The sequence below is a fragment of the Mugil cephalus genome, chromosome 13 (assembly GCF_022458985.1).
Source record: "Mugil cephalus isolate CIBA_MC_2020 chromosome 13, CIBA_Mcephalus_1.1, whole genome shotgun sequence".
NCBI lineage: Eukaryota > Metazoa > Chordata > Actinopteri > Mugiliformes > Mugilidae > Mugil > Mugil cephalus.
This window is the reverse complement of record NC_061782.1, coordinates 7,102,441-7,130,113: the sequence shown is the minus strand read 5'-3', so window position 1 is coordinate 7,130,113 and position 27,673 is coordinate 7,102,441. Positions and strand designations below refer to the sequence as shown.

The 27,673-nt window shown below is 44.7% G+C and overlaps 2 protein-coding genes across 6 annotated transcripts; both read left to right on the top strand.

The window, feature by feature from the left end:
* Nucleotides 1–2: 2 nt before the first annotated feature.
* cacul1 (CDK2 associated cullin domain 1) lies at nt 3–7,114 on the top strand. The gene is made up of 8 exons (XM_047602159.1): nt 3–1,329; nt 1,490–1,616; nt 3,339–3,441; nt 3,523–3,618; nt 3,713–3,815; nt 5,210–5,299; nt 5,393–5,531; nt 5,617–7,114. The coding sequence occupies exons 1-8, from the start codon at nt 1,008–1,010 to the stop codon at nt 5,654–5,656; spliced, it is 1,020 nt and encodes a 339-aa protein (XP_047458115.1). The 5' UTR covers nt 3–1,007; the 3' UTR covers nt 5,657–7,114.
* Nucleotides 5,624–27,147, top strand: mypn (myopalladin). Of its 5 annotated transcripts, XM_047602157.1 has the most exons (22): nt 9,092–9,338; nt 10,859–11,959; nt 15,037–15,212; nt 15,304–15,355; nt 15,461–15,896; nt 15,982–16,056; nt 16,138–16,279; nt 16,574–16,597; nt 17,024–17,140; nt 17,221–18,004; nt 18,863–19,038; nt 19,594–19,948; nt 20,040–20,172; nt 21,258–21,335; nt 22,499–22,720; nt 22,797–22,946; nt 23,039–23,118; nt 24,019–24,145; nt 24,223–24,430; nt 24,527–24,692; nt 25,674–25,807; nt 25,926–27,147. In XM_047602157.1, exons 2-22 carry the CDS (start codon nt 10,863–10,865, stop codon nt 26,102–26,104), a joined length of 4,911 nt encoding a protein of 1,636 aa, XP_047458113.1. In that variant the 5' UTR covers nt 9,092–9,338; nt 10,859–10,862; the 3' UTR covers nt 26,105–27,147. The 5 variants fall into 5 exon arrangements, with proteins under 5 accessions (XP_047458109.1, XP_047458111.1, XP_047458108.1 ...); XM_047602153.1 differs by lacking the exon at nt 9,092–9,338 and adding an exon at nt 5,624–5,749 and having other exon boundaries at nt 18,863–19,948; XM_047602155.1 differs by having other exon boundaries at nt 9,081–9,338; nt 18,863–19,948; nt 25,674–25,828; nt 25,926–26,064.
* The last annotated feature ends 526 nt before the right edge of the window (nt 27,148–27,673 follow it).

Below are 27,673 nucleotides of genomic sequence, written 5' to 3'. Positions count from 1 at the left end.
TAAAGATGATTTCTAATTTATATTAACCAGTGACTGTGCTGCATTGTCTCCAGCTTTTTACATGTATACATTCACATACATCAATCAGCCACAACATTATGACCATTGAAAGGCGAGGTAAATAACGTTCACCATTTTGAGACTGTTCAGTGTTCTGCTGGGAAACTTTCAGACCTGGCATTCGTTCATGTGGATGTTGCTTAGACATGTAGCACACACCTAGACCAGAACCAGGTACCCCCATCCCCAGCAGGATGCAGCCTGACACAGACACACACACACAGTAAAACGATTTAGGAAATACTTAAAAAACAAAAAAAAAAAAAAAACAGCACATGGTTTTTGACCTGGCCTTCAAATTCACTAGATCCCAAACTGATCAACCCATAAACCCAAACGCCTTGAAATAATTTGAAATAACCACATTAGAAATAATTTACAACATTGTATGTATTTTATGAATTTAAAAAAACAGCTGTGCACACCCGTTTTTTTCAGTGCGTAATTAAAGTAAAGTAAGCCATATTTCTACATTTTATATTATAAGAAAGTGTCTGTATGGAGAAAGAAAAATAAAAAAAAAAAATAAAGGATAACGTGTCGGGTAATTGACGCAAAATTAAAAATCTAATGGCAATACCGTTGACGCCTCCTGCGCATGTGTAATAAAGTTTCTCGTTAAAATAAAGCTGTGTTGTCAATGTAGTTGTATCTGTAAACACTCGGTTTATTGTATCTAGTGTGTAGATAAACGGTTCAGATGAAAAACATATAATTAATATAACCAAGGCGTAGAGAGGGGGGTGAATTTAGTCAAAATCCTTGGAACTACATTTCCCAGTTTTCTCTCAGCCGTCCTGTGATACGACGTGTCGTAAAAACACAAATTCAGTTAACAACAGCAGAAGGAGATGAACACCACCACCGAAGACGTCTGACAGTTGCTTTTTTTTTTATTATTATTATTATCCCTAATCGAAATGTTTATTTAGCGACCGATTGTTAAAATGGAGGCGATGGAAGATGACAGCTTGGACGTAAAGGACGACCATAATCACAACTATTGTGCGAGCGGCAGCGGGAAGGTCCGCACGTATCTTAGCAGCCAACTCTCGGATGTAACGACGGTCCCGCAGCCCGTTTGTCCTGCGGTGCCGGGCGGAGAACCGGGCACTCGACAGGGGAAACCACGGCCCGGTGGCACCGGCCGGTCAAAGTTCATGGACTCGGACACGGGCAGCGAGAGCAGCGAAGTGAGCGAGACCGACTTCACGGCTCCACCAGCCGCTGTCGAAGGAAAATTCACCCTCGATTCTACTTCCAAGTTCCGTAAGTGCACTTGAAGCGGGTTCAGGGCCCGACATCCTGTGGTTACTCAGCAGCTCAGCCTCTGGTGCTTCTGGTTTTATTACTCCTGCGTGTGCAGAGAGATGCTCCCCGGCCCTTTAAACAAGATCCGACCCCGCTGTCTTTTCTCCTTTTCGCTCAGTTCTGAATGCAATGGCAGTAGAAGACTACCGGAAAAACCACTGGCCCAACCTGGAGAAAGCAATTGACCGCCTGCTGATTCAGAATCCCACAGATCACATCTCCGTTTCTTATGCACAGATATACAGGTGAGACTGAACATGTCAATGCTGCAGCTAAAAAAAACAAACAAAAACACACACGCACTAGAAGTGGAACTGTTTTTTCCTACTGTCCTCACCTCCGTAAAGGTGCCATATTTGATTAGATTCAGGTACAGAGCAACGAAATGCAGTTTAGCATCTAACCAGAGGTGCAATAAGCAGCATGTAGCATGAATAGTGTGACTGATTGAGGTACTATGAACATATTATACAGATGTCTTTGTGCAGGAGCTATAACTTCATTAACGTTAGAAGAACTAGAGGTAGATGATACATTTGCACGCATGCATTAGTATTTCCGATAACCCCAAAGTAAATTGATTTGCCACTGGTTTTAAAACTTTTACACACATATTGCAAAACCTGGAACTTTTCAGTGAGGCGTCATTCCAAGTCCTTCATAACCCTGGGGGTGTGAAAGAGATAGAGAGAGAGAAAAAAAGTCTTAAAAAGAAATTGCACAGGAAATATGTTTCATATTATGAGCTTGGCTATGTTCAGGGATCATATTAAGACAGAATAGCGTTGGGAGGGTGCAGCTGCTCTTGCTTCACGCTGTGGAAATGTTCTGAGTTGCAACCATAGACGGTATAGAGGTTTATATTTATACAGTCTATGGTTGTAACACAGAGAAAATAGTCCACAAACGTGCACAGGTTACTCTGCACACTTTCCTTTCATATGCAGGCGATATTGTTCTGTATGCGTTTTTAGTTCCATTTCTTCATTTCAGATCCATTTCGCTCACCTGTGAACTTTGTGGTTTCTCTTCTATTTGTTTGCCAGTTTGCGTGGTACTCAAACTGCAGCTGATCTGAGAGTTTAAAAAAAAACAAAACAAAACAGATTTAGACATGTGAGATGTAGTCACTAACCACACCAGCAGGTGGTGGCAGCCCTTCACACGGGCTGACAGAGCAAGCATACACATAACATCACAACATTATGGCCATTGTGTAGGTCTCCCCTTGTGACATTGGCCTTTTGAGGGTGTCCTGTGTGGTGGGGGGGGGGGCTTTGGGTCCTATGGGTTGGGGGTAGGAGTGGGCAACCAGGTAAATACACCGCCGATATCTAATATCAAAACGCAGGACAAAAATTTGAGTCAAACACATCTGTTTCCATGAACTAATTACAGTATAAAAGAGTTTAACTGAATAAAAATGAGATAATTCCCCTTTTACTGCACACAGTTGGTTTACGAAAAAAGGAATTAGTGCAAAATAACAAAAGCAACAACGCTGTTGTAACAATAGACGGTTCAGTCTATGGTTACAACTGAGAGAAAGTAGTTCATTTTGTTAACAAAGATGTGCAAGTAGAGAACCAGAAGACTACGGCTTTTAAATGTCGACTCTTGGTCTAAAAAGCAATGGTTGCGTGCTCCCATGAAGCCGACGTCCAGTGCAACTGGGCAAGAATGAAAAACAAGGGGGGGAAAAACCTGGGAATGTGAGAGCTTGCAGCTATTTTAAAATACTGTTTTAGTCATTTAATCATTTTAGTTGGTGTATACAGAGTACATTCGCAGCTACACAAACACATGAGTATCATTTGGGGATATTTAATTGATGGTTTGGTCTAACAGAAATATGAACGATCAATGCATACTGAAGATTTTAAAAGTAGACCTCCACACATACACAGAGAGAAATGTGATGACATGACATGATAAACTTTGAACTGATCGTCACTTTGTTTCCCTAGTTACATCTACAAGTGTGTTTGCCAGCAGCACTCTGAGCTGCTCTACAATGATCTGACATCAAAAATAACGAGTCACCTGCAGCAGGTTTCCACACAGCTACAAGTAAGTACAAATCATCACGTGTGGCACAACGGGAAGCTGTAAGATCGTCACTTTTATCTGAATGTTTTGAATGTTTTGCAGGCCAGTCCACCTGAGAACCTTATCGAGAACTTCAACGTTGCACTGACACAATACACAGCCTCTCTTCAATGCATAGTTCCTGTATTCATATACTTGGTAGGTAGCATTTGCCGTTATTATTCTTTAAATAAAAAGTTCGGTTTGATTTTGTGCAGGTTCACTGATGTTTCCCTTTTATTAATGTTTTCAGAACAAGTTCTACATCGAGTCAAAGCTCAACAGAGATTTAAGAGAGGATCTGATGAAGCTGTTCGCCGATCACGTTGCAGAAAAACATGTGAACACACTGATGCGTGAGTGTGCTGCTTCGTTTCATTTCATCATTTCATCCTTCGTTCGACATGTGCCAGTGAATTGGGAAAAAGTGTAAATGAATGTATGAATGAGTGTAAAACCAAATGAATAATTGACTGTACACAGACAAAGTCCATAGACCATATTTTTATCAGTTTTAGTTCTTCACTTATCCAACTTTTGGTTGTGCAGTGTTTAATTTATGTTAATTATATTCTTTCTTGGACAAGAACAAACAGAACGTGAAGAGAGTTCAAATAACTAAACCAAGAGCCAATTTTAGAAGTAAAAAAGGGAAGAGATAAATGAATAAAGACGCCACCCAAAACCACAACGTTGCGCTGCTTACGTAAAAACACGGTTAGAACATCAGATGTCATCATAAATTTATATATTTATATTTTTTTGTTTCTTGTTTTTCTCACATCTTATATGTGGTTAAATTTTACTTCCACTGCAGTGTTTGTTGTATGATTGAACTCTGTGTGATTAATGGGGGCATGTTTTGTCCTGTTTATTGCACTAGTAAGTTGCACAGCGTGCTTCAATTAGTTTTCTTGTTTAAAGAAGCCAGATAAATGTTCAGTAATTTATTGAACATAAATGTGAAGCACAATAACCAGTGTCATTCATTTTTCAAAATTAATTTGTGATAGTGTTTATTTTGCACATGCATGCACTCATATTTAACTTAACGTCCTGAGACCTGAGCTTTTGTTTGCAGTGCATTATTCATTTCTCCAAGATATTTGGGATTATTTGGACCTAAGAAGCATAAAAACCAAACATCGTCTTTGGACAGAAACTAGTTTTTGACAAAAAAAAAAAAAAAATGCAATGTTGACAATGCGTAATAAAATATAAAACTATATATTTCACTACCAGTACTGTGCAAAAACGGGATTGCAAACAGTAAAGTACCAATGTCCTCAAATAAGTACAAGCTAATTAGTGACGTCATATCTCATTGCTACTAGATAGAATTTGTTTAATCTTTGTGTCATATCCAAACTAGAGTAGTTAGTAAGCGTAAATAAACTTTTGTTTTTTCGCTTTCTTCACGTAATCCGCCGCAGAACGAGTATGCTGAAACACAGATTTACACCGACTCGTGTATTGACCCTTTGCTACCACTAGATGGCAGACTAGAACGTCCACTTGTGAGTACAACAGGTCTAAATGAAGCAGAAAAAGCTGCCACAAACCTAATGTCCCCATATGAGGACACAGGAACTCAGGAGGTTAATGTACTGCAAACTTAACATTTTGGCTCACGACTCTTCCCCCCTGGATTCAACTTTGGAGTTATTTTCGAGCATCCCTGATGTAGACTATGTAGATGACTTTATTCCTGGATGTCACAAGTAACTTCTGATTCACTCGTTCTTTTCAGCTCTCCTCATTGAAGCTCATTCCATGCCATTTCAAGTGCAGCCATCAACAATGGCCAGCGTGGTCAAGGGCCTCCACAGCCTCCGGCCAGGTGACCTATATATCTGAAAGACTGACATAAAACAAACATTTTTTTTTCTTTCATTCTCTTGTGATGAACTTTATTCCTGGGGTCTTCTTTCAGAGTGGGCCCAGCTAGCACCAGCTGTCTTCTCCGGCTTCATTCCCCAAATCAACCCTCCCGCCGTGGAGTCTCTGCTGTCGGACTACGCCGCTCACGACCAGAAGCTACAGATGGAGCTCTCCATGAACGGGTTTCCACGGTGAGTTTATTCTTTAAGCGTTGGTTTTCGGGGACAGATTAACGTCAGTGATCGGAATCACTAATTTACGCCGCTTGTCTTCCAGGGGCGACCAGTCTCGCAAACGAGCCAGCGACGATTCCTGATGGCAGGACCTACAAATCGCCCCGCGAATCTTATCAAGCAGAACTGTTACTGTGCCTCCTACATCTTTATCACGAGTTCTCTCACCGGACTAGGTACAACGTTAACAATGTGTCAGTTTCCTCTCTTTCTCGACTCGAGGTCAGAAAACACTGTGAACAACTAAGAGAACGTGAGCAAAAAGCTTAATCCTACTGCACTAAAAAAAAAAAACAAAAAAAAAAAGCACACAGACTAATGCATCCAGCTTCAGTAACGGCTGAGATGGATTTCTTCGTGTTCTGATCACTTGAAGAGTGCCTTCATGGGGTTGTGTTCGATTGGATAACTTGACGAGGGGTAGGCAGTGTGTTTCATTCCTAACCTTTTAACATGGATGTGTCATTTTTGATAGGCTGGTCTAGCCAAGACTTTCTATTGCTGCTAATAATACTGTCCACGTGTTAATACCACATATCCCTTTGTTTGTTTGTTTGTTTGTTTTCCTTCACGTACTGTGTGTAACACCCGCAGTTACAGTCAACACAAAACAAGTGTGAAAAAACCAGTGGGAACTTAAGTCATCAACCTCAGCTTATGATTCTCTTCTTCGTGATGCCTTGACTGTGTCGCTAAACCAGATTGTATTTTTCCAGTTATGCCAAAGAGGATTCGCGGTTCTTTTCTTCCTTCACACGCAACCCATCGGATTCAAGCTGACATTGTTAATTTTGTATGCTGTCCAACTCACTGAGCCATTTAAGTTTTTATACTAACAAGTTTTGAGCCTGTGTTTACCCTTGTGTTCATTAGTCTTGAGTCAAATACTACCTTTAAATATGACCTTTTTAGCCTTGTGTGTAGGAATTAGCAGAGATTACCGTACAGGAAATCACACCCGAGTGCCAGAAAGTTGAGGCGACCACAGAAACAGTATTGTAGGATTTTTTCCCCGATTTTCACGACTTGCCTCAATCGCCACTTGACTGTCGACACGTCAACTAGATCACTTGTGCATTTATTGCTCCTAACATGTATGCCCTGCTCTTGATGTAAATAGTTTGCGTAACCGTCTGTGCACACTAGCTTTTGTCACAGGTGCATTTTTATTACATGAATCACTCGGATAGAAGTATCGGACGAGAAGGCCTTACGCTGTTTTAAGTGTAATTAGACATTCAGTCCTGCTTTCTTTCTCCTTTTTTTTTTTTTTTCTTGTGTGGTTCTCATCGTCTTTCAGATATACTAATTTTTATTAATCATGAGACACGAGACACAGACAGGATTCCGTTTTTTCGTTGATCAAGATTTTAAAACGACGTCAATAAGAAGGCATTATAATAAACCCGATGAAGTAAAGGAAAATCTGAATCATTGCTGATGCCAAACACTGGATGTACTATCTCTTTAACTTGCTGCAAAAAATATCCCTGTTAAAACTGTGAATAAAATTCCACTTGGCTTAAAAGCTGTTTCAGAAATCTGTTGCGAGGATGTTGTTGTTGTCTCCGAAGCCACTAACACTAACCCTAAACCTTGAATTTGCAGTCAGAGATTTATATGCGCTTTGTATATGCAAATACATTTAAACTTAGTGCTTCACCTTTCCCGACATTTCATTCTCGTAAAAACACTCCCTGTCTCAGATCAGTTAATGTTACTACTTCATTTTAAGAATTAAAAGAGATTTATTTCTGCTTTTCTTTCATTCATCACATTCCTAGTGAAGCATTGACTAGATGCAATATGGACAATATGTCCCCACTTCCTTCCATCTCCTATGTTCTGCTCTACCTCCACTAGTTACAAGGAAATGTTGGATTATCTCATCCCATCTCATCTTCTACTACCGCTTATCCTCACTAGGGTCGCTGGGGTTGTTGGAGCCTATCCTGTCATTGGGAGAGAGGTGGGGTACACCCTGGACTGGTCGCCAGTCTATCGCAGGGCTAACACTGATACAAACAACCATTCACACTCACACCTAGGGTCAGTTTAGTTTAGGGTCACCAATTAACCTAACGAGCATGTCTTTGGAGGTGGGAGGAAACCCCTCGCAGACATAGGGAGAACATGCAAAATCCACCCAGAAAGTTTCCCGCTCACGGGTCAGGTTTTGTGGGGTGGTTGGCATGGCAACTGGTGGTCGCCGTTAATGCCACATCCTGTTTCTATAGCGTCAAATCTCTACCTGAAAAAAAACGTATCCAAATAACTGACACTCGAACGTGCATCGACATTAAATTTAACTGCCTAAAATGACAAACCATTCTTCAAAGTCTCATCCACTAACGAGGAGCTAATGACCTACACTGCAGCCAGCCACCAGGGGGAGCTCTGCTTGCTTTGGCTTCACTGTTGAAGAGCAGTTTCACATCCATCTCTATACTTTCTATGATCAGAAGTTTACATAAGCCCTGTCACCATTTATTGGCATTCCCTTTAAATTGTTTAACTTGAGAGAAACTTGTGGGTAGACTTCCACAAGCTTGGTGTTTTTTCATTTCCTCCCACACATGTTCTGTTGGATTGATCTCAGAGTTTTGTAATGGCCACTCCAGTGCTTCCACTTTGTTGCCCTTGCAATGCTTTAACTTCCAGGCTGATGTTCAGAGATGTTCCTTTACTTCATCCACGTAATCTTCCTTCATCATGATCACCAGTCCATCCCGAAGCGAGGCAACCCCGTAACATGATGCTGCCGCCCCTGTGCTTCACAGTAGGGATGGTGATCTTTAAAACAATGGTCATTATTATTATGGTCAGCCTGTTCCATTTTTGCCCAATTTTATAGCTAATTTGGAACAGTGGCTTCTCCTTTCCTACTCCGTCTCATGGTGCGAGTCTTGTTTTTGCAGAAAAAAGTGGAACCTTGAGGCATTTAGAAATTGCTCCCAGTGACGAACACAGATTTTCCCATGACGTCGAACAAGGAAGGAATGAGCCCTTTAAGTAGGCACACAGGTACCGCTCCAGCTGACAAAAACTATGTCAGCGAGCCAATCGGAAAGCTGGGTCAGTTTAAAGGCACAGTTCATTGGGTATGTGAGTAAATGTGTGACCCACTGGAATTGTGATGATATAGTATAAGTGAAATAAGTTTATTATGTTATGCATAAAGCAAATGTCCCAACCAACTTGCAAAAAAACATAATGGAGTGGCTAAAAAAAAAAGCAGTTTTAGTGCAAAGTGAGTGTAAGCCTCAGACTTCAAGTAATTGTCAAACATATAGACGTGTTTTACTGCCTGAGTTTGTTTGGAAAGTGTGTTTGATCAGCTGCCGTGTTAACATAAGTGTGTGTGTGAGAGGTTCAACAAGAGGCTTCTAAATCTGTAGGACTCCGACGGACCGCTGGAGGAGGAATCCCTTTACAGCACGCCCCCCCTGGCCAATGAGGAGGGTCGCCACCCAGACACATGGGCCAGGCCTCCCCAAAAATAACCTGCGGCTACCGCACTGACAAATGTTTCTACTTTTACTGGTGACAGGTTACCGTAGCTACTCGCCTCCACATTTTCCTGTAAACTTCAAGGTTAGCTGTGTGCTTGCGAGAAAAAGCGGGGAAGGCTGGGCAGCTGCCTGTGCGTCCCAAGACTTTCCCAGGTGGCAGCGAGCTGAAGACTGGAATCTCCTCCTTTCAGCACAGGTGCACCCTGAGGATTTACCAGTCCTTCACTGGGGGGCAGCTGGGTTTATTCTGAAGGTAAAACACACCGGCCCCTAATTCAATTGTTCGCAGTAGATTGTCTTCTGGCATCGGCCCCCAGAAAATCTCCGACACTGAGCCTCAAAAGCCTATTTCTGTTTGACCGCTTATGCTCCTATTTAATTGAATTATCTTAACCTGCCTGCATGCATGCATGCTGCTGCGGTGGTTGGTCAGGGGGGGCTCTAAGCCTGCTGTGTCACTCAGGACGGTCCCATTTATGATAATTATAGTTCCGTTTGAGTCATTTGATTAATGTCTGTTGTGACTGACGAAAATCCTGATAACACAGGATGAGTGGCGATGCTTTTTTTTTTTTTTTTCTGTTGATTTTCTTCATGTAAGCCGACCCCTCGCTATTATTAGATATGACTCGGTGGGCTTGGAGCCTGTTTGCAAAGGATTAATGTACACAACAGCTGCAGCTTCAGGTCTGTTGGAAGGGCATCGCCGTCTGTCTTAATTGCACTGATTTGAGTGTCAGTAGCATGTGTGGGCCCTATCTCATGTCTGTACCCAATAACTTGCTCATGACTAGTGTCAAAAAGCTGTGCTGACAGTCTAAAACATCATATGTGTCGGTGTGAGGCAGATGGGGGGTTTAGAAAATAAAAAAAATAGGGAAGAAAGAGAAGAAGAAGCCCGCCTGCATCCCATTAGATCTGGTGTCGGAGCATGAACCCGATACCCCGACGAGGCGAGAGGAAGGTTGAATTTAAGCTAAAATAAAAAGCTATTTTTACCACACATCCGCTGCTTTTAACCACAGTCACCGTGCACATGCATCCGATATTTCACAATGTGAAATGTGAAGGGATGAAAACAAGATATTTCAATGGGCTTTATTTAGACTTGTGACCGTTAGCAATTAGCGACAATTGTGCACGTACTACAACTTGTGTGTACTCCACGTTACCCTTTATGAATCAAGTCCGTTTCATAATTAAATAAAACGCCTCTTTCATGAAAAATCTGAAAATACAGGTTGAAATGAAGGTAAAACCGCTTCATGTCACTAAAGACACGGACATTTGAGGAGCTGGAGCTGAGACATTTTAGTTGGAATATAAGGACAACAAATTAAAATGGTTGCTAGTCACTAATCAACTAATGTATTTAACGTGTCATGTCACACAACACAGTATTAAAATGGATTTGTAGAGCATCTTAAACATGTGCTAAAGTTTGATATTCAAGAAGTGAGGTTTGACAGAAAGAAGCTAAATCAACACGGTTCTTTTGATGTATCAATGTTTGTTCCAAAGATTTAAATTTTCTGAAAATGTGTTGACTCTAAAACATCAGAGGCTGCTCCATCACTACTGACTGTATTACAATCAATTCAGGGATATAACATTCACTTAAATGCACACGAGTTATTGTCTTTTGACTCAAACATTGTGCAGGATTCCTTTATTCCTTTACATTTGGCAATGACCTTTTCAAACACGATCAGCTCTGCTAGTGGACGTCACCGTTTTCACTACTTTTAATAGAATATCTTGCGTTTATTTCAGCAATATGCAAGAGAACAACATCGACCAGCCGCCCTCGCTGTCTCAGCTCTTAAGGGAGAACTACCTAGCCGAGGCCAGAGCCCAGCAGCGTCACAGCGAGATGAGCCGCTCCGACGCCTCGTCCTCGCGCCTTCAGATCTACGGGTCGCTCAAAGGCAAGGCGGAGGACGCCATGAGCCACAATGACCCTCAGTTCCCAGACCTGTCGGCCTTCCTCAGCCAGGAAGAGCTGGATGAGAGTGTGAACCTGGCCTGCCAGGCCATCGGACACGATCCCCGTGAGGAGAGGGCAGAGGTCAAGGTCCCCGTCACGCCTGTAGCCCCCTCCAGCGTCTCCTCGGCCTCAGTTTCTTGCTCTGCAACCCCTTCCGTTCCCTTCCTTAACCCGTCTCCTGCTCCTTCAGCTGCCCCTCCGGCGGTTCCCTTCGCTCAGCCAGAGTTTAAAGAACTGCCAGCGGCAAACGCGACATACACAGCTGACAGAAAGGTGCACAAAGCGTCCACGCGGCAGGACAACATGATCAGGAACAGCAGGGACTCCGGTGAAGGATTCCACGACTACAACAGGTCGTCGAGGAGCGCCCCGTACGGCCTGGAGACCCAGTCCAAGAAGGAGTTCCTCAACAAGGCGGCAGATTTCATCGAGGAGCTCTCCTCCCTCTTCAAGGCCAACAGCTCCAAGCGGGTGCGGCCGAGGTCCTGCAAAACCCACAGGAGCAGGAGCCAGAACAAGGCCCAGAACGATGAGATCGTGTACCCCCTCGCCTCTGACAACAGGGAGCGCTCGGTCATGCCCGCGGAGCTGGAGAAGGAGGGACCCAGCCCCGCCGTTAGCCACCAGCCAGCGGTCCAGCTGGACTCTGGGACTGGACACGTGGAGTTTCAGGACTTCAGGATTACCGAGGAGCCACAGTACAACTCCGTGCCCCAGGAAGTGGAGGAAGAGGCCGAGGACTTTGCCTCGACAGAGACTCCGTACGCGGAGGAGCCGGTGTGTGAGCCCCCTCAGTTCATCCAGAAACTGAAAAGCAGGGAGGTTCCTGAAGGCAGCAAGATGCAGTTAGACTGCATTGTGAGAGGGCTTCCTGTGCCTGAAGTGCGGTAAGGAAACAGTCATTTCTAAAGCTCCCGGAGTCCTTTGTTTATTCCCTGGATTGCAGGCTTACAGTGTGCTGTGAGGTGCTGTTTTTGTTTTTTTGCAGCTTAGTTAAGGATGAGAGGTTTCTGTTACTCTGTACTTCTGCTCCACTGCAGCTCCAAAAATGTGCATTTATTCAACAGTTTTAATATCATCGTCATAATCTAAAATAGTGTTAAATGTTCTTAAATGTTCTAACTAGACCACTAACTGCTGTAGTTAAATCTAACACTAATACACTAGTAATAACAATAATAATCCAGTTCTTTAGTAGTTGTCCAATAGATGTCTAATAGTTTATTTTGCATTATCGCTTCTTTAGCCGTTTAATTTCTAATAGTATAATTTGTAATCTTATATCTCCTATAGTGTATATAACATTTCATTTGACAGATACAATCATTTTGTGAAAGTATAGACAATATTAACGTACTGTCTGTTCCTGTGCTGGTATTTTCCTCTAAATGTCTTCTGATCTGTGTCATGTTTCAGTGACACCTGCACGTCATCATATCTATACTGGTCAGTTTATATTTCAGCTGTGGAAAGTCCTTCTTGGCAGCGTATCTGTGTGCTTCAAGAACCAAAATGTAAAAGATCAAACACGTACAGAGTCGTGTTTTATGCATTTTTAACGTGAGGATATTTTCATGGGTTTGATACTTTCTTTTGACTGATTCCTGTCTGCATCTGAAGCTCACATCATCCCAGTCTTAGAGGTGTGAGGATGAAAAATCCACAGTTTTCTCAGGAGATCCAAACAGAGGTGACATGTGACGACATCCAACAGCTGATCCCTGAATGGCATGAGTGTGTGTTTGCGTAGGTGCGTGTCCGTGTGTGGTCAGGGGAGCAAATGATAATCGTATGAGGCGCTCTGTTTTAGGAACTCATCCTAATTATTTATGATCTGCGTGTAAAATGCGCTGGAATACGAGATGAATTTACTCCTCGAGGGATTCGGCTTAAACGTTTTGTCCTCAGGGGTAAAGAAATCTTCATCAAAATAACTATGAAAAAGGCGTAAGACAAACAAACATTTATGTTTGATACGTTGTAATCAGCTAATTCCCTCACAGCTCAGCATAAGAGAGGCCCGGGAGGCTGAATTTGATTTGTCAGACTATAGGGGGCATGGGCTTGTTATTCCTACTGAACATTGTTGAGCCACTAACTTATACTTGTCCGGGGAGAATGTTGCTCCCGGCCATTTTTAGACCGGACTGGCAATGCGAGCTGTAGTTGCGTCTGATAATGGAACCGACTGAGCTCTTGACAGAAGCATGAAGAGTTTGGTAAGATGATTTAAACGTGAGGTTTGTTGTTACCCTCTCTGAAGATCTGAGTTGTGTGTCAGTGGTGTCGGCTTAAGTTATGACACAAAGCTGGAACTTGTATTTTTAGTTATTTTTTAAAAAATTTTATTAACCTTGAGCCCTTGTGTTCACCAAACAGTGTCATGTGTAGCAGCCTCTCCGAGTGTCTGACTTAAAGGGGTCAAAATAGAGTTGTCAGGTTCATGTTTCCCATCGCTTTGCAGCGGTGTACCGTCTCTTGTGTGTCAGGGTATAGCATTGTGTGTATCCTGAGTCTATGTTTAGCGTTGTGCGTACGAGTTTGGGTCAGCCAGTCAGAGATCCCGGGCTCTGGGGGGGAATCTCCTCACCAGTTCTGAACTCCAGAGAGGGTGGGGGGGTAAAATAGCCCGGACAGGTGCAGCGAAAAGGGGTCTTTGCCCCCTCACAGAGCAGCCTCGTCCTCTGCTACTCATGCTTTCAATTTAGAGCCTTACTCATTAAAAGACAGACAGGACGCGGAGAGGACATCGTCTGTGTTGTGTCCACGCAGCGGCAAACGGATTTCTCTGGAAACCGCAGCAGAAATACCAAAGCTCAGATGTAGTCTGGATTTAGTTTGTTTATGTTCTAAGTTTGGAACGTATCAAAAGTGGCGTTATTATTCAATCCTCCATCCATATTTATTAGGAAAAAAAGTGAAGGACGGGCATAAATATGATCATAATGTCAGTGGCAGCAGCAGATATGATACATGGCGATATGATGACGTCTTGCCAGAGGGTAATACATCACCCTATTCCTGGTTGTTTATTGGCTGGATTTTATAAAGCTTCAGCGCCTCATCCTCTCAAAATAGAGGCCGCTGCATATGTTGCCGGTCGGGGCTGAGAAAGAAGTTAGAGGTTTACCATTATAGTTTTACTAAGTAAGAAATAGACCAACTGCAGCAGCAGTGGACCAGAAGAAGGTAAGTAATTTTAGTCCGGTGTCTTCTCTTTGTTTTCATTTGAATTTATCACACTTGCTTGTAATTTAAAAGCATGAAATGATAGATTTTTAATATAAACTAGTGGCTTCAAGATGCCGACACGATGTAACCTGGTTTACATATTTCGTGCATCTCTCTGAGGATCATCTCTACTCTCGTGTACCCAGACACGACAGTTAACAGAGGTGACTTAATATCAGCCACCGCATGCTCCTCATCCTCAACAACGTCGACGGCACATTACAGCGGCCGATAAGCTGGCACGGCGCGTCGTGGTGCCGCTTCTTCTCTTACCAGGAAAGGGATAGGGCTTGCTCATCAAAACGTTTTCCTCTCGGCCTGCATAACTTTACTGAGTGGGACCGAGCCAGAATTAGTATTGGGGAAGTGAGAAAGACACCACATGGTACCAGTCTCATAGACACAAATGTCAGAAGATTAATGGGGGCGGGGGCGGGGGGGGGGGGGGGGGGGGGGGGGGTAAAGAGAAGTGTGGAGACAGGGTTTGAAATAACAATGCCCGAGTAGGAGTCTTGAAATACGAGTATCACTGATGTGGAACAAGAAGCTGATTACTTGCAGAGAACGGCCCAACTTGCCCTTGCAGCTGGACTTACAGTGAAGTTCAGGGTCAAGATTTGTACAAATAACTGAGCGTCCTTTTACCAATAAAAGAAAGCTGTTGCGCATATAAGATATTTGTAGCAAAGGAAGCTAAGAACGCTAATTCTCATTGAATTACCTTGAATTTCAGGTGGTTTTGTGAGGGCAAGGAGCTGGAGAACAGCCCCGACATTCAGATCATCACCAATGGTGAGCTTCACTCTCTGATCATCGCCGAGGCGTTCGAGGAAGACACGGGACGCTACTCCTGCTTTGCGTCCAATTTCTACGGTACCGACTCCACGTCGGCCGAGATCTATGTCGAAGGTGATTCTTCTGTTTCTTTCTCATTGCTGGTTTTATGAGTCCGTGTGAAACGTTTCCCTAGAGATGGACGATGTTTGTTTCTGTTCTCCAGGCGCCTCCTCTTCGGACTCTGACGTGGAGCAGCACTTTGAGCATGTAGCCCAGTGAGTTTCTGCTCTATTTTCTCTGTTAACACCCTAAAAGAGATGAGATGAGAATGCGCGCAACAACGAACGCTTTACACCGGTTTTCTTTTGTGATCGGCAAAGGCTGCAGAGGAAGCAACCACAGACGCCCTCATCTTTACCTCCACCTTCAAGCCAAACTCTCCCTGCAGAGGAGGAAGACTCTGTGTCATCCCAGCCTGCAGCAGCCACTGAAGAACCAGCAGAGGAGCTCTTCTCTCAAACAACGAACCAAGTCGTCCCAGAACCTCTTCCACCCGTCCAGATTTCTGCTTCTGTACCTCCGCTCCCAGAATTCTCCCAAGTAGCTGTGGCATCCACAGCACACCCTGTTCAGGAGGAGGCAACAGTATTACCTGTGCAGGTGTTCACTTCTACTTCTTCAGGCGATGCAGGACTTACAGAAGTCCAGAGAGTGCTAACAGCTCCCCTAGGCCTACCTGCACCGCAGACTGTGCAGACGGCGATAGCTCCATCGCTGCCTTTAAACTCAGCTCCAGCACAAACAATCCAGCCTGAGGTAAAATAATGCAAATATCTTATTTACTTATATATATATACTTTTATATATTTTGATTTTGTATTTTTTTTTTTTTAATCTTCAGAGTCAAACATCGAACCACAACTATCCACAAGGATTAAACGGGCAACCCATCATGGCCGCCCCCGTATTCACAAAGGTAGTCACTCACACAAAAAGAAAGTTGGAGTGTATAAATGCTCTAGAGATGCAGGATACAGCCTGTCCACCCTCTCAACAGAGCCTGCAGGACCTCCTTGCCTCAGAAGGCCAGCTGGTGGTGCTAGAGTGTCGCGTGAAGGGGTCGCCCTCACCTCGAGTGGACTGGTACAGGGAAGGAACACTCATAGACGACTCTCCGGATTTCAGGATCCTGCAGAAAAGTAAGCTCTGTGCCGCTGTGATAGTAAAATACTGAAACTGTTTCTTATGGACCTTAATGTGCACCAAGAAAATAAATAGGATTCTGTAAAAAAAGAAGGAAAGGAAGGTTCTATTTAATATGACAGAATTTTAGCTCATAATCTGAAAATGTTAATAAATGTAAAAGGAAAACACCAAAATGACAAGTGAGAGCATTAACTGATCGTGACGTGACAGACGTGTGGACCGTGAAGCCGATGCACCGGAGGACTGTTGCCCTTTCACCGTGACTCTGCTCCTTGTTTCTCTTTCAGAGCCCAGATCTCCAGCTGAATCAGGTACATATTTCATCCTGTCCCCATCTGTCAAAAACAAGAGTGTTGACAACATCATAGCAGCTGCCTGTCTGCATACGATGCTGCAGTGTGTACATATTACTCTGCTGGAGTGTTTATAGTCCTTGGCGGAGGCTTCTGCTCTTCTTCTGTACATAAGCCAGGGCTGCTTTTCCCTGACTCTGGACCATATAAGGTAGCCTCTCATCCTGTGTCAAACCACCATGGCAGATCACTTCAACCTGCCTTAGCTGCAGATATAGCAGACTCTCAGCCCCAGTGATACAGAGAAACCTCACTGCTGTGCATTTGAGCAAGTCACGCTATGTTTCGTTGCTGCACTGGGACACTGTGAGACGTTGACATGGTGCAGCTGTAGAATGTCAAACCTAATGATGTGAGTATCATCTTTTCTCCCTTTCCCTCTAGAGGAAATATGCACTCTGGTCATTGCTGAGGTCTTTCCTGAGGATTCGGGGGTGTTTACTTGTACGGCAAACAACAAGTATGGAACCGTGTCTAGCACTGCTGCACTCAGGGTCAAAGGTAAAGTTTATCTTTCACTTCACACAAACATCGAGGCTAGCGCTGAAATGTATATATCAATCATTCTCTTTGTCCCTCAGGCAATGGCAGCAACAGTAACCACGTGAGGCCTTTGAATAGTTTAATGGTGAAGCCCGGTCCAATGCAAGAGCATTTCCCCCCGGCTCCTGCTGTGAACCCTCATCTAGAGGTTGCTGTGACCAGCAGCATCAAGCCCCACTCCAGCACCATTCGCCTAGACCCTCTCATCTCCAGCACCGTACGCCTGGACCCCTTAAACACCAGCACCCTTCGCCTGGACCCCCACAGCTCGAGCATGTTGCGCCCAGATCCTCTTCGCACCAGCCTGCCCAGTCTGGAGCCCTCCAGTCTGACCAGCAGCTCCAGCCTGAACGCCCGCAGCACCAGCACCCCAAACTTAGATCCCCTCTGCCTCAACCAGCAGGACCATCCCGGGTCCATTGCAACACGTCCAGAATCACAGAGCGGCAGACAGTACCTCTCCTACCCAAGACCTTTCGTTGCCTCATCTGCAGCTGAGACTTCAGCTGCGCAGGAAGTGCCAAGACCCTCAGTGACGTCACCTGACACAAGCCCAAAAGTTAAAGGTTCCCCAAACCACCTGAACGGCACCCCCATCGTGATACCCCTGCCCGATCCTCCTCCCAACTCCTGCCTAAAGACAGGCACCATGACAAACCACAAACACTCACGCTCCGGCTCCAGAGTCGGCCTGCGCGTGCACTTCAAACTGCCCGAGGACGAGGAAGAGGAGCAAAGTGACGCATCCTTTCTCTCTGACGAAGACCCAGATCAGGCGTCAGCCAACAAAGAACCACCACCCGTGCTGGCTAAACCCAAACTGTGAGTAGAGCAAAGAGAAAACCACCACATGTAGATGAGTCACTGAAAATAAAATAAAAAAGCTACCATTTGGATGTTACAGCATGAAATAAAAAAAAAAGAATTAACGTCCACAGGTGGAGATTTTGAGGAGAGGCAACCCAAATATTAGGACACATTCTTTGTAGTTTACTTAAGTGAGTGATAAATGTGTTGACAAGCATAGAAGAAGTGGGCGGTTCCTGCTCCACTGGCGCAGATAGCAGCTGTAATCATTTCAATTCATAAAAGGCTGCGTGAGGACTTCAAATGTGGACCTACCCGCTTTCTAAAACAAAGGATGGCATTTTTTATCTGTAAGTTTGCTCCTTTGCATTCGTGTTAATCTGATATTTCAGACAGAGCCGTAAATTGAACCTTGTTTAGTCGTCTGCTTTTATTTTTTATTTTTTTGTATTGGCTAATTAAGATAAACATGACAAATTAGTCTGATGTTGTTTGAGTGAAGTTGCAGTAATTAGATGATAAATAAAACGCTTAAAGTGATTTTATTTCCCTTTTTTGTGTAGTTGTTTATTTTAGCTTGAATGTGGGTAACTCCCTAATAATTTCACTGCTCAGTGTGACCTTTGTTGTATATATGATAGTAAACTTCTCGAATCTTGAATATTTTAATCTTTAAAGGGAAAGCTGAGTGTGTATTAAGCTGGGACTTGTTGGTAGCCCATAAAAGGGCAGAGTATTCTTCATGCTGACTTTGGCTCATTCCTGCCGGGGTTCGCTGCGTGGACTAAATTTATGAGAAGGGAGCACGGAGCCTCCCTCTCATCTTCACCATGTATAGTTCTCGCCTCATTTCGCTTTTCACTTGATCGACAGGGGCCCGGCTCAGCTGCAGCTCCTGCACAACCAGGTCCTCATGGAGCAGCAGCAGGACACCGACCCTCCGGCCCAGACCCGCACCCAGCCTCAACACAGGCCCCCATTCCAGGTCCAGGTCCAACCCGAGGTCCAAAGCTCCCAGGAGGGTCCGCTGTGGTCCCCGAGAATGCACCGTGAGCCCCCTTTCCATACGTACCTTAACACGACGACCACCCCGCAGCAGACATCGCACCCTGCACCCCCGCTGACCACCGCACCCCCTGCTTCTTCTCTGGCTTCTTCCCCATCACCCAACCCCACCTTTTCACCTCTTCTCAACACTACTCCCTCTTTCAGCTCACCTCCCTCTGCTCCTCACCTTAAGACACCTTCAATGGTGACCTCCCCTCCCCCCGCCCCACAGCTGAACACAACCCCTTCTTTCAGCATAGCGCCCGTATCCCAGATTAACACCATCCACGCCTCCCACCTCAACATGTCCCCTGCAGCTCTCGCCCGAACCGCGCCCACGCCCCAATTCTTCTCTCCGGCCGCGCCAAAGCTGAGCACAGTCCCCATGGATTCAAGCCCGGCTTTGCCGCAGATCACATCCCCCGCTCCGCTGCTGAGAAGCACCCACGCCTCACTCATGAATCTCAGCGCCACCTCCAACACCTTCAGCTACACCCGGCCCAAGGAGTTCATAGCCGCTCAGACCTTCTCACCAGTCAGAAGTCCTTCCCCCACAGAATCCCCGGTGCCGCTGCTCCACGAGCTGGCCGCCGAGTTCAACTCCTCCGCCGCCAGCTCCCCTACGATCCCGCCGTTCCCGCCTCCGACCAGGATCCTCCCCACGAGGGTGCTCAGGTCTCCCACCAGCCCTCCGTCCTTCGCCCCTTCGCCGACGCCCGGATCAGCACCATTCCACAACAGCGTGTTCGCCCTTCGAGCCCAGTCGCCGCCGCAAGCGCCTTCTCCCACCTCCAGCAGCTCCAGCCCCAGCCCCATTCAAAACCCCGTAGCTTTCCTCAGCTCTGTCCTGCCGTCGCTGTCCCACAGTCAGCCCACCAACTCGATGGGCCTACCCAGGGGAGCTCCATTAGGGTACGCCTTCTCTGACAGTCTGCGACGCACGTGAGTTTTTTTCGAAACGGCTGCACATTTGACTGCTTTTATTGCACATTTGTCTCTTCAGGCTTCCAAAGAAGGCGCCCAAGATGCGCCCCCCGTCGGCCGAGGAACTGCGTGAGAGCAGAGAATCCATCCTCCACGACATCGAGAAGAAGCTGAACTTTAAAGATGAGACTCCGCGTTTTACTCATCAACAGGTACCGAGTAGTTCTCTTGTTTTGGGTGCAGTGGTGAATAGTTAAAATAATGAAATATTTAGAGGGTCAGAAGGTGGATTCGCGTGATTCTGTAGTTGATTTCCATTGCATCCCTGCGCTCTTAGATGTCAGAGAGAGTAGTGTGTGAATATGAATGTCAGTGATGTTCAGTTTGAAGTAATTGTTTGTGATCGCTAGTTTTTAACTAACCAACTTTTTCAATTTTAGGTTTTTGTACTTTTAAAGATGACTTTTAATTTGTATTAACCAGTGACTGTGCTGCATTGTCTCCAGCTTTTTTACATGTATACATTCGCACACACCGATCAGCCACAACATTATGACCATTGACAGGCGAGGTAAATAACGTTCACCATTTTGTGACAGCTCAGTGTTCTGCTGGGGAGTTTTTGGACCTGGCATTCATTCATGTGGATGTTACTTAAGACATGTAGCACCCACCTAGACCAGGACCAGGTACCCCAACCCCCCAGCAGCATGCAGCCTGACACAGACACACACACAAAAACGGTTTGGGAACAACTCAAAAAAAACATGAAGAACAGCATAGGGCGTTGACCAGGCCTCCAAATTCACTAGATCCCAAACTGATCAAGTAAGTGTGAGATGATCCACAGAGCCCCCCCCCCCCCCCCCCCCCCACTAACAACATTCTGTTTCCAGACACAACAGGACAACCTCAGAAGGCCCATGTCCGTTCTCTGATGGGTCACAGCTGTTTCTGAGGCACAAGGGAGACCTACATAATATTAGGAAGGTGGTCATAATGTTAAGCCTGATCGGTGTATACTGTATGTATATATATGTATACAATTATGAGATGATTGTCCTGCAATAGATGTTTAAGGATAGAAACTCTTCGGTCACTCGGAGGCGATGATGAACCCACTTAGTGTCGACCATCAATCCCTCACCATTCATTCATTCATTCATTCATTCATTCATTCCTTCATAGTGTCTCTGTGTACTTTAACAACATATGCATGCTAATAACAACAGTATATGTTTGTGTGTTACAGTTAGTTTGTCTTTGTTGTTCATCATCCATCCCTATCCTCTCATAGAAGCCGAGTAATGAGGGGAAAACAGCGAGCAGACCCCTTGGACCAAACATTCCTGCTACTGTCATTAACTATGATGAGGTACAAGGATTTTCCCAAGCACTGCTTTGCTCGAGGCTGAATGGGCTATTATAATGTTTCGGACCGAGGCTACGGAACTTTTGGATATTCTCATACACTTATCTGAATACCATGGTTATTAATCAATATCTCTAATCAAGCCTTCAAGCTTCTGTTAACTAATACATAACATGCACGAATAAACTAAACTAAATCTAAGGGTTACAGTTCATGAAGCTTCCCCACTGAAGCTTACAGCACAGTTTTTCCAGATTTCAATCTAGATCATCCCCAGAAAACTATTTGCTAGTTGCATTTTTACGAAACAACTCACAAGCATCCATATTATCCCTACATATAACTTCAGTAATCTCCTGATAGCTGTGTCCTTTTTAAAGGTATAATAACCGAATTCATACATGCACCCTCCTCCCAGAGGATCAGCAAACAAGAGAGAGGTGGGGTCGGGGCTGGAGAGTACATGAAAAGAGGGAGCGGCGTAAGCGAGAGTAAAAAAAAAAACATTATGTTCCAGAGCACGCCACCGCAAATCCATGCAAGAGGGTGGTGCATTATTATATATGCATCCGTGATGGCTGGAGATTTGCTGGGAGCTGTGCTATCCAATGTCCTGAACACATCAAAATAAAAAGATAATAAGTAGGAAATGCAGGGAGAGGGCAGATTCTCAGCCAGTATATTCAACCCCACACATTTCTAGTGGCTCGTAAGTGGTGATTGAGATGGATTACTTTGGTATGAGTGTATTAAATTATTAAAATACCTTTTAATATAATGTACATATACTAATCAAACGCGGTATAAAATGTGTATTTCGCTATGAGTATCTCCCTCTGTTCTCTGTTTTACCCTCAGTCTTATTTATTTGGTTGGATGAGCAAAATGTTTGACCAACCAGGAGTTGATCCTGTCAGACAAATGTCACTGCACGACCCTTATCATGACCTGGTTTAAAGTCACAATCTATATCCTCTTTGTTCTTATAGATTGTGGCTTTACGGCCACCGATACATGATGAACATATTGTGTCATGTTCCCGATTCCTGCATTCCTCGGCGTGTTAACATGTATGGTGTGAGCACAAAGACGGAGGGAGGGAGGGGGGTGTGTGCAGTGATGGCGACCGTCGCGGCCACTTTTATGCAGTGGTTTTCCTTTTCCAGGAGTACAAAGTGTCCAATTTTGAGCAAAGGCTAATGAGCGAGATCGAGTTCCGCTTGGAGCGAACGCCGGTGGAGGAGTCGGACGACGAGGTGCAGCACGACGACGTCCCCTCTGGAAAATGCATCGCGCCCATTTTTGACAAGAAGCTGAAAAACTTCCGGGCGATGGAAGGCGTGCCCGTCACCTTCTCCTGTAAAGTGGTGGGAGTCCCACTTCCGAAGGTGAGAGGAGACTCAAGCGCAATCCTTCACTTTGGTCCCTCCCGCCCTTATCATTCACACCTGCGCCTTCCATCAGGTTTACTGGTTCAAGGACGGGAAGCAGATCTTGAGGAAGAACGTCCACTACAAGAAGATAAGAGAGGGGGACGGGACCTGTGCTTTACACATAGAGTCCACGACCAGCGACGATGATGGCAACTACACCATCATGGCAGCTAATCCACAGGTTCATTCTCACCCCATCATTTCATGTTGTCGCCACCGTCTCTCCAGCTGCTTCATGTGTGGTTTGTGATGTGACATTTTAATGTTTATCAGGGACGAATCAGCTGCTCGGGTCACTTGATAGTCCAAACGGGACCTCCACGAAACCGAATGACGCCTATTCACTCTCAGAGGTGAGCCGGCCCCAGTGTGCAATGTGAAAATGGCACATTCTCTTCCCTGAGAGTAATAATACTTTAATAACCATTCACAAAGCAAACATTTAACCAAAGCTCAGTAACATAACATTTGTAAGTTTTTATTAAGCAATTACATCTCTCAACAGGTAGGGATGAGCATCGGGAACCGATTCTCAGTTTCAACTGGTTCAATTCATCGATATCTTTAGCCTTCATGCTTATCGATTTCCCTTATTGATTCTTTTCAAAACAAATTTTTACATCCCAGTCCAGAAGGTGGCGGTAACACACCTAAATGTTGTTTGCCAACCGCCATGAAACGTAAGAACTCGTAGAAGACGAAGAAGAATCATTTTTATGTCAAATCACGTCATTCACATCATGTGATCCTCACGTGAGGACAACGAAACGGTCAAAAGTGTGACTTCACTTCACCAGAAGAGACTGTAACAGCGCAACGTGCAGTTTATGCAGCATCGTAATTTCAAGCAAAGGCGGCAACACCACTAACGTGATGAAATATTTGTCGACGACACACGGCATTAAATACCGAGAGAGCAATCTTGACAATCTCCGGTCAACACGTGCAGCAAAGCGTTGCTAGTGAGGATCCAGTGGCCAGTTTCTTATTTGTTCACTTAGAAACTCAATAAAATTTCTGGCACGAACCACATACACCTACTTTTTCTAAACCAAAAATTCACAGGAGGAATTGATAAGGGAATCGGATTGATAGCAGAATCGATAGTTGCATCGGTATCGCTCACAGGTGGAGGTAACGTTGTACATATTCGTACGTCAAACTATAAGCAGGCCAGTGTCTATCTACCGATTGGAAATGCTAAATTGGGAGGCTGTCAAATAAAGGTTTGATGTCAATGTGTCTTTGTTCAGGGTGCGCTCCCGCATACAAGAGGTTGAAAGTGAACAAACCGAGGAGCGTTTCTTCCGTCCTCACTTCCTCCAGGCCCCAGGGGACATGCTGGCTCACGAGGGCCGGCTGTGCAGACTAGACTGTAAAGTAAGTAGCAGGTCCCAGTGTCTTTAATTTGACAGGATTTGCCTCGTCTTATTCTGAGCCCTGTTTCGTTCGCCCAGGTGAGTGGCCTACCCAACCCAGAGCTGATGTGGCTGGTCAATGGGAAGCCAATCTATCCAGACCTTTACCACAAGATGCTGGTGCGGGAGAATGGCATCCACTCCCTGATCATTGACCCCCTGACGCAGAACGATGCCGGCACGTACACCTGCATCGCGAGCAATAAAGCCGGACAGAGCTCCTTTAGTCTGGAACTGAAAGTTGTGGGTGAGGACTGGATGCAATCAGTGACTTGCTGACGTGCTGACGTGACCCCCGTGCCTCGTTTGGACGTTTCATTACTGTAACTCTTATCCGCTTTAGAAAAAGAGATGAAGCACCCTCCTCAGTTTCTGGAGAAGCTGCAGAACATGGGTATTCCTGAGGGGACCCCAGTGAGGCTGGAGTGTCGTGTGGTGGGTATGCCCGCTCCGGCCATCTACTGGAAGAAGGACAATGAGACCATTCCGAAAGCTAAGGACAGATTCAGGTAAGTAGGAGCTTTGTCTCTCTCCAAGAAGTTTAGGCAGGTAGCAATGACTGTATATACTATGGAAAACCCCATCGTGATGTCACCCATTGGATTTTGAGCCTTGAATATGAAGCACGAAGTGGGCGGAGCTCGCAGTCGAACGTTGAGACCCGCCCACCCAACTCTCTGTTAGCTATTAGCTCAGGCTACCGTCTGTCACTCAAAGTGGGAACGCCCCTTAATGAGGCAGAATTTTAAACCTTAATAAAAAATAAACGAGTGAGTTAGAAGAAAGAGTTGTCATGTTTTCTGTACCAGGCTGTAAACATGTTTAATAATGCTGTAAAGTTGGGCTTTTAACATGGGGCTTTATGGGGATTTGCTCCCTTTTGGATCCAGCCTCAAGTGGCCACACCATGAACTGCATGGGCTTCATTGCTCAGACCTGGAGGATGGTTCCCAGTGGGTTTACACCGATCAGCCACAACATTAAAACCACTGACAGGGGGAAGTAGATAACATTGTTGTGACAACTCAATGCTCTGCTGGGAAATCTGGACCTGGCAATCAGGTGGATGTTACGTAGACATGCACCACCCACCTAGACCAGATCAGGCACCCCCACCCCATAGCAATGCCACTCCCTGATGGCATCCCCAGCAAGATGCAGCCAGACACACACTCACACAGTACAATTTAGATGGTGTACGAGGTGTTTGACCTGGCCTCCAATTTCACGAGATCCCAAACTGATCAAGTATCAGTCGGATGATCAACAGAAGTTCCTCCCTTCAACCCATAGGAACCAAAGCCCCCCCACTACCAACACCAGGACACCCACACATGTCCATTCTCTGATGAGTCTCTACAAGAGTGACCTACACAGTATTAGGAAGGTGGTCATAATGTTATGCAGTATACATCTATCCAGTAAAGTCAGAAATGACACTTCATAGCCTCCAGAGCAAGATTAAATTTTCCATTATGTGTCCGTTTCAGTGTGACCCAGGATGCCACTGGATATGTGTGCCTCCTCATCCAGCCAACAAGGAAAGAGGACGCAGGCTGGTACACGGTGTCGGCAAAAAACGAGGCTGGAGTCATATCTTGCACCTGCAGACTTGATATCTATGGTAAATATTCTGTATAGCCGTGTAAGTACCAACTTCGGCATAAAAAAAAAAAAAACAAATGCTGCGCTTTCATGATGTCAGCCTGCGAGCTAACACCAGCTACCTGCTGCGCCTTCAGCACAGTGGCATCAGAACATCCCTGCGCCCATGAAGAAGGCTCCGCGAACGGGCAGCCGCTACGCCGCCCTGACGGGCCAGGGCCTGGACATCAGGTCGGCCTTCCCCACGTCGGACACCAGCCCCATCCTGTTCTCCAGCTCCCCTCCCGAGGCCAGGTTGGAGAGCGAGGAGCTGTGAGGAGCTCAGAGGCACTTTCCTGCACCTTCTTGATACGTCGAAGCGGTGGAGGAGGAGGAGGAGCGTCAAAGGAGAGCGTTCATCTGAGAGCAGATTTTGTGTGATGCATTTGAAGTGATACATTCAGATTAGAAGGACAGAGATTTATTGTGTTACAGCTATCAACACTGATAGTGGGTTTGTCACCATTCCTATTTACTCAAGTCATATGAAGAGTGTCTCACATACAGATTTAAAAAATAACAATGATAACAGTACAGATTTGCAAAGTCTTAGCTCATGAGCCATCGGCGGAGTTGATATCGTTTGAGGTTGATGAATGTTGGCGAATACAGCTGATTCTTAATTATTAGTCCAGTTCTCAATAAGTGGCCGTAGAGCCACCTTTTTTTTTTTTCTTTCCCTACTGCCAGTCACATAAACCTGTACTGGTAGCAGTAGTTTATTTTAAATTTTATATTGTTATTCTTTAGAAGCTCTTGAAATAGTTTAAAGTATATTAGTAGGCATTTGAATGTGTAATTTAGATGAGAGTTTATTTAAATAAAGATTAATGGCTCCAGCAGGGTGGGATTCTTTCTACATTTAGCTAAATTATTGAGGTTGAAGTTCATCACTGGTTCACACATTTTTTTTTTTTTTTGTCTTGCACCATGATTTACATGTGCACGCACGCCGGCGACGGTCAGATGTGACTAAACACACGCACCTTCTCATGGTCGAAATACTGCTGTGACGTCCCATTGGTGGCTTGTAGCTGAAACACTGAAAACACTTTCTTTTATTTTTTTTCGGAGGCCATTTAAATGATCTCTTCGCTTACACAGAGGAACATTTGCCTAAAAAGCGTTTGCCGGGACAGGCCCGTCCGTCGCCTTTTTGCTTTAGAGGTTGTTTTTATGAATGGATTTAAGTCATTTTGAAAAGATACTGATTTAAAAAAAAAAAAAAAAAAAAAGTTTGAAAGCACATTTAACTGATGTAAAGTTGCACATTGTAAAATAGTTTTGTCCTCCTCAGAATAAAGTTATATTTATTCAAGAGCGACTTGTCGTCTTCTTTCTGGGAACAAGTGGTTTTGACAGTAACTGAGATCATCTGCTCTGATTCATCTTTCAGAATATCATCGTTCCCCTCAAAGAGGAACCTAGTAAATCTACATTTGTTGTGAGGGCTTGTTTTGAATATGCTGTAATCAGACCCTATTAGCTCAAACTGGGAAGCTCGGGAGCCAATTAAGCATTGCTAATCAGTCCAATTAGAGGGAATGAGAGTTCAAATAGGCAGAAAATTACATTCACCTTATGTGACCTAATTATACTCACAGCCTCATTTGACCAGCTGCCAGGACCTACTTCTCAAACGGGGTGATGTGTGTGTTTCTACGCAGTAAATATCCTTTGAGATTTTGTTAAATTTTGGGGGAAAATTTGTGCTGAATTACATTTTAAATAACCATTTCTGAATTTTCCAGAATAATTTAGCAGCAATGCATTTCTCTAAAAGTATTCACATAGCTTGCTTAATTAATATTTATTTGCTGCGATGATAATCAGATTTGGACACTAA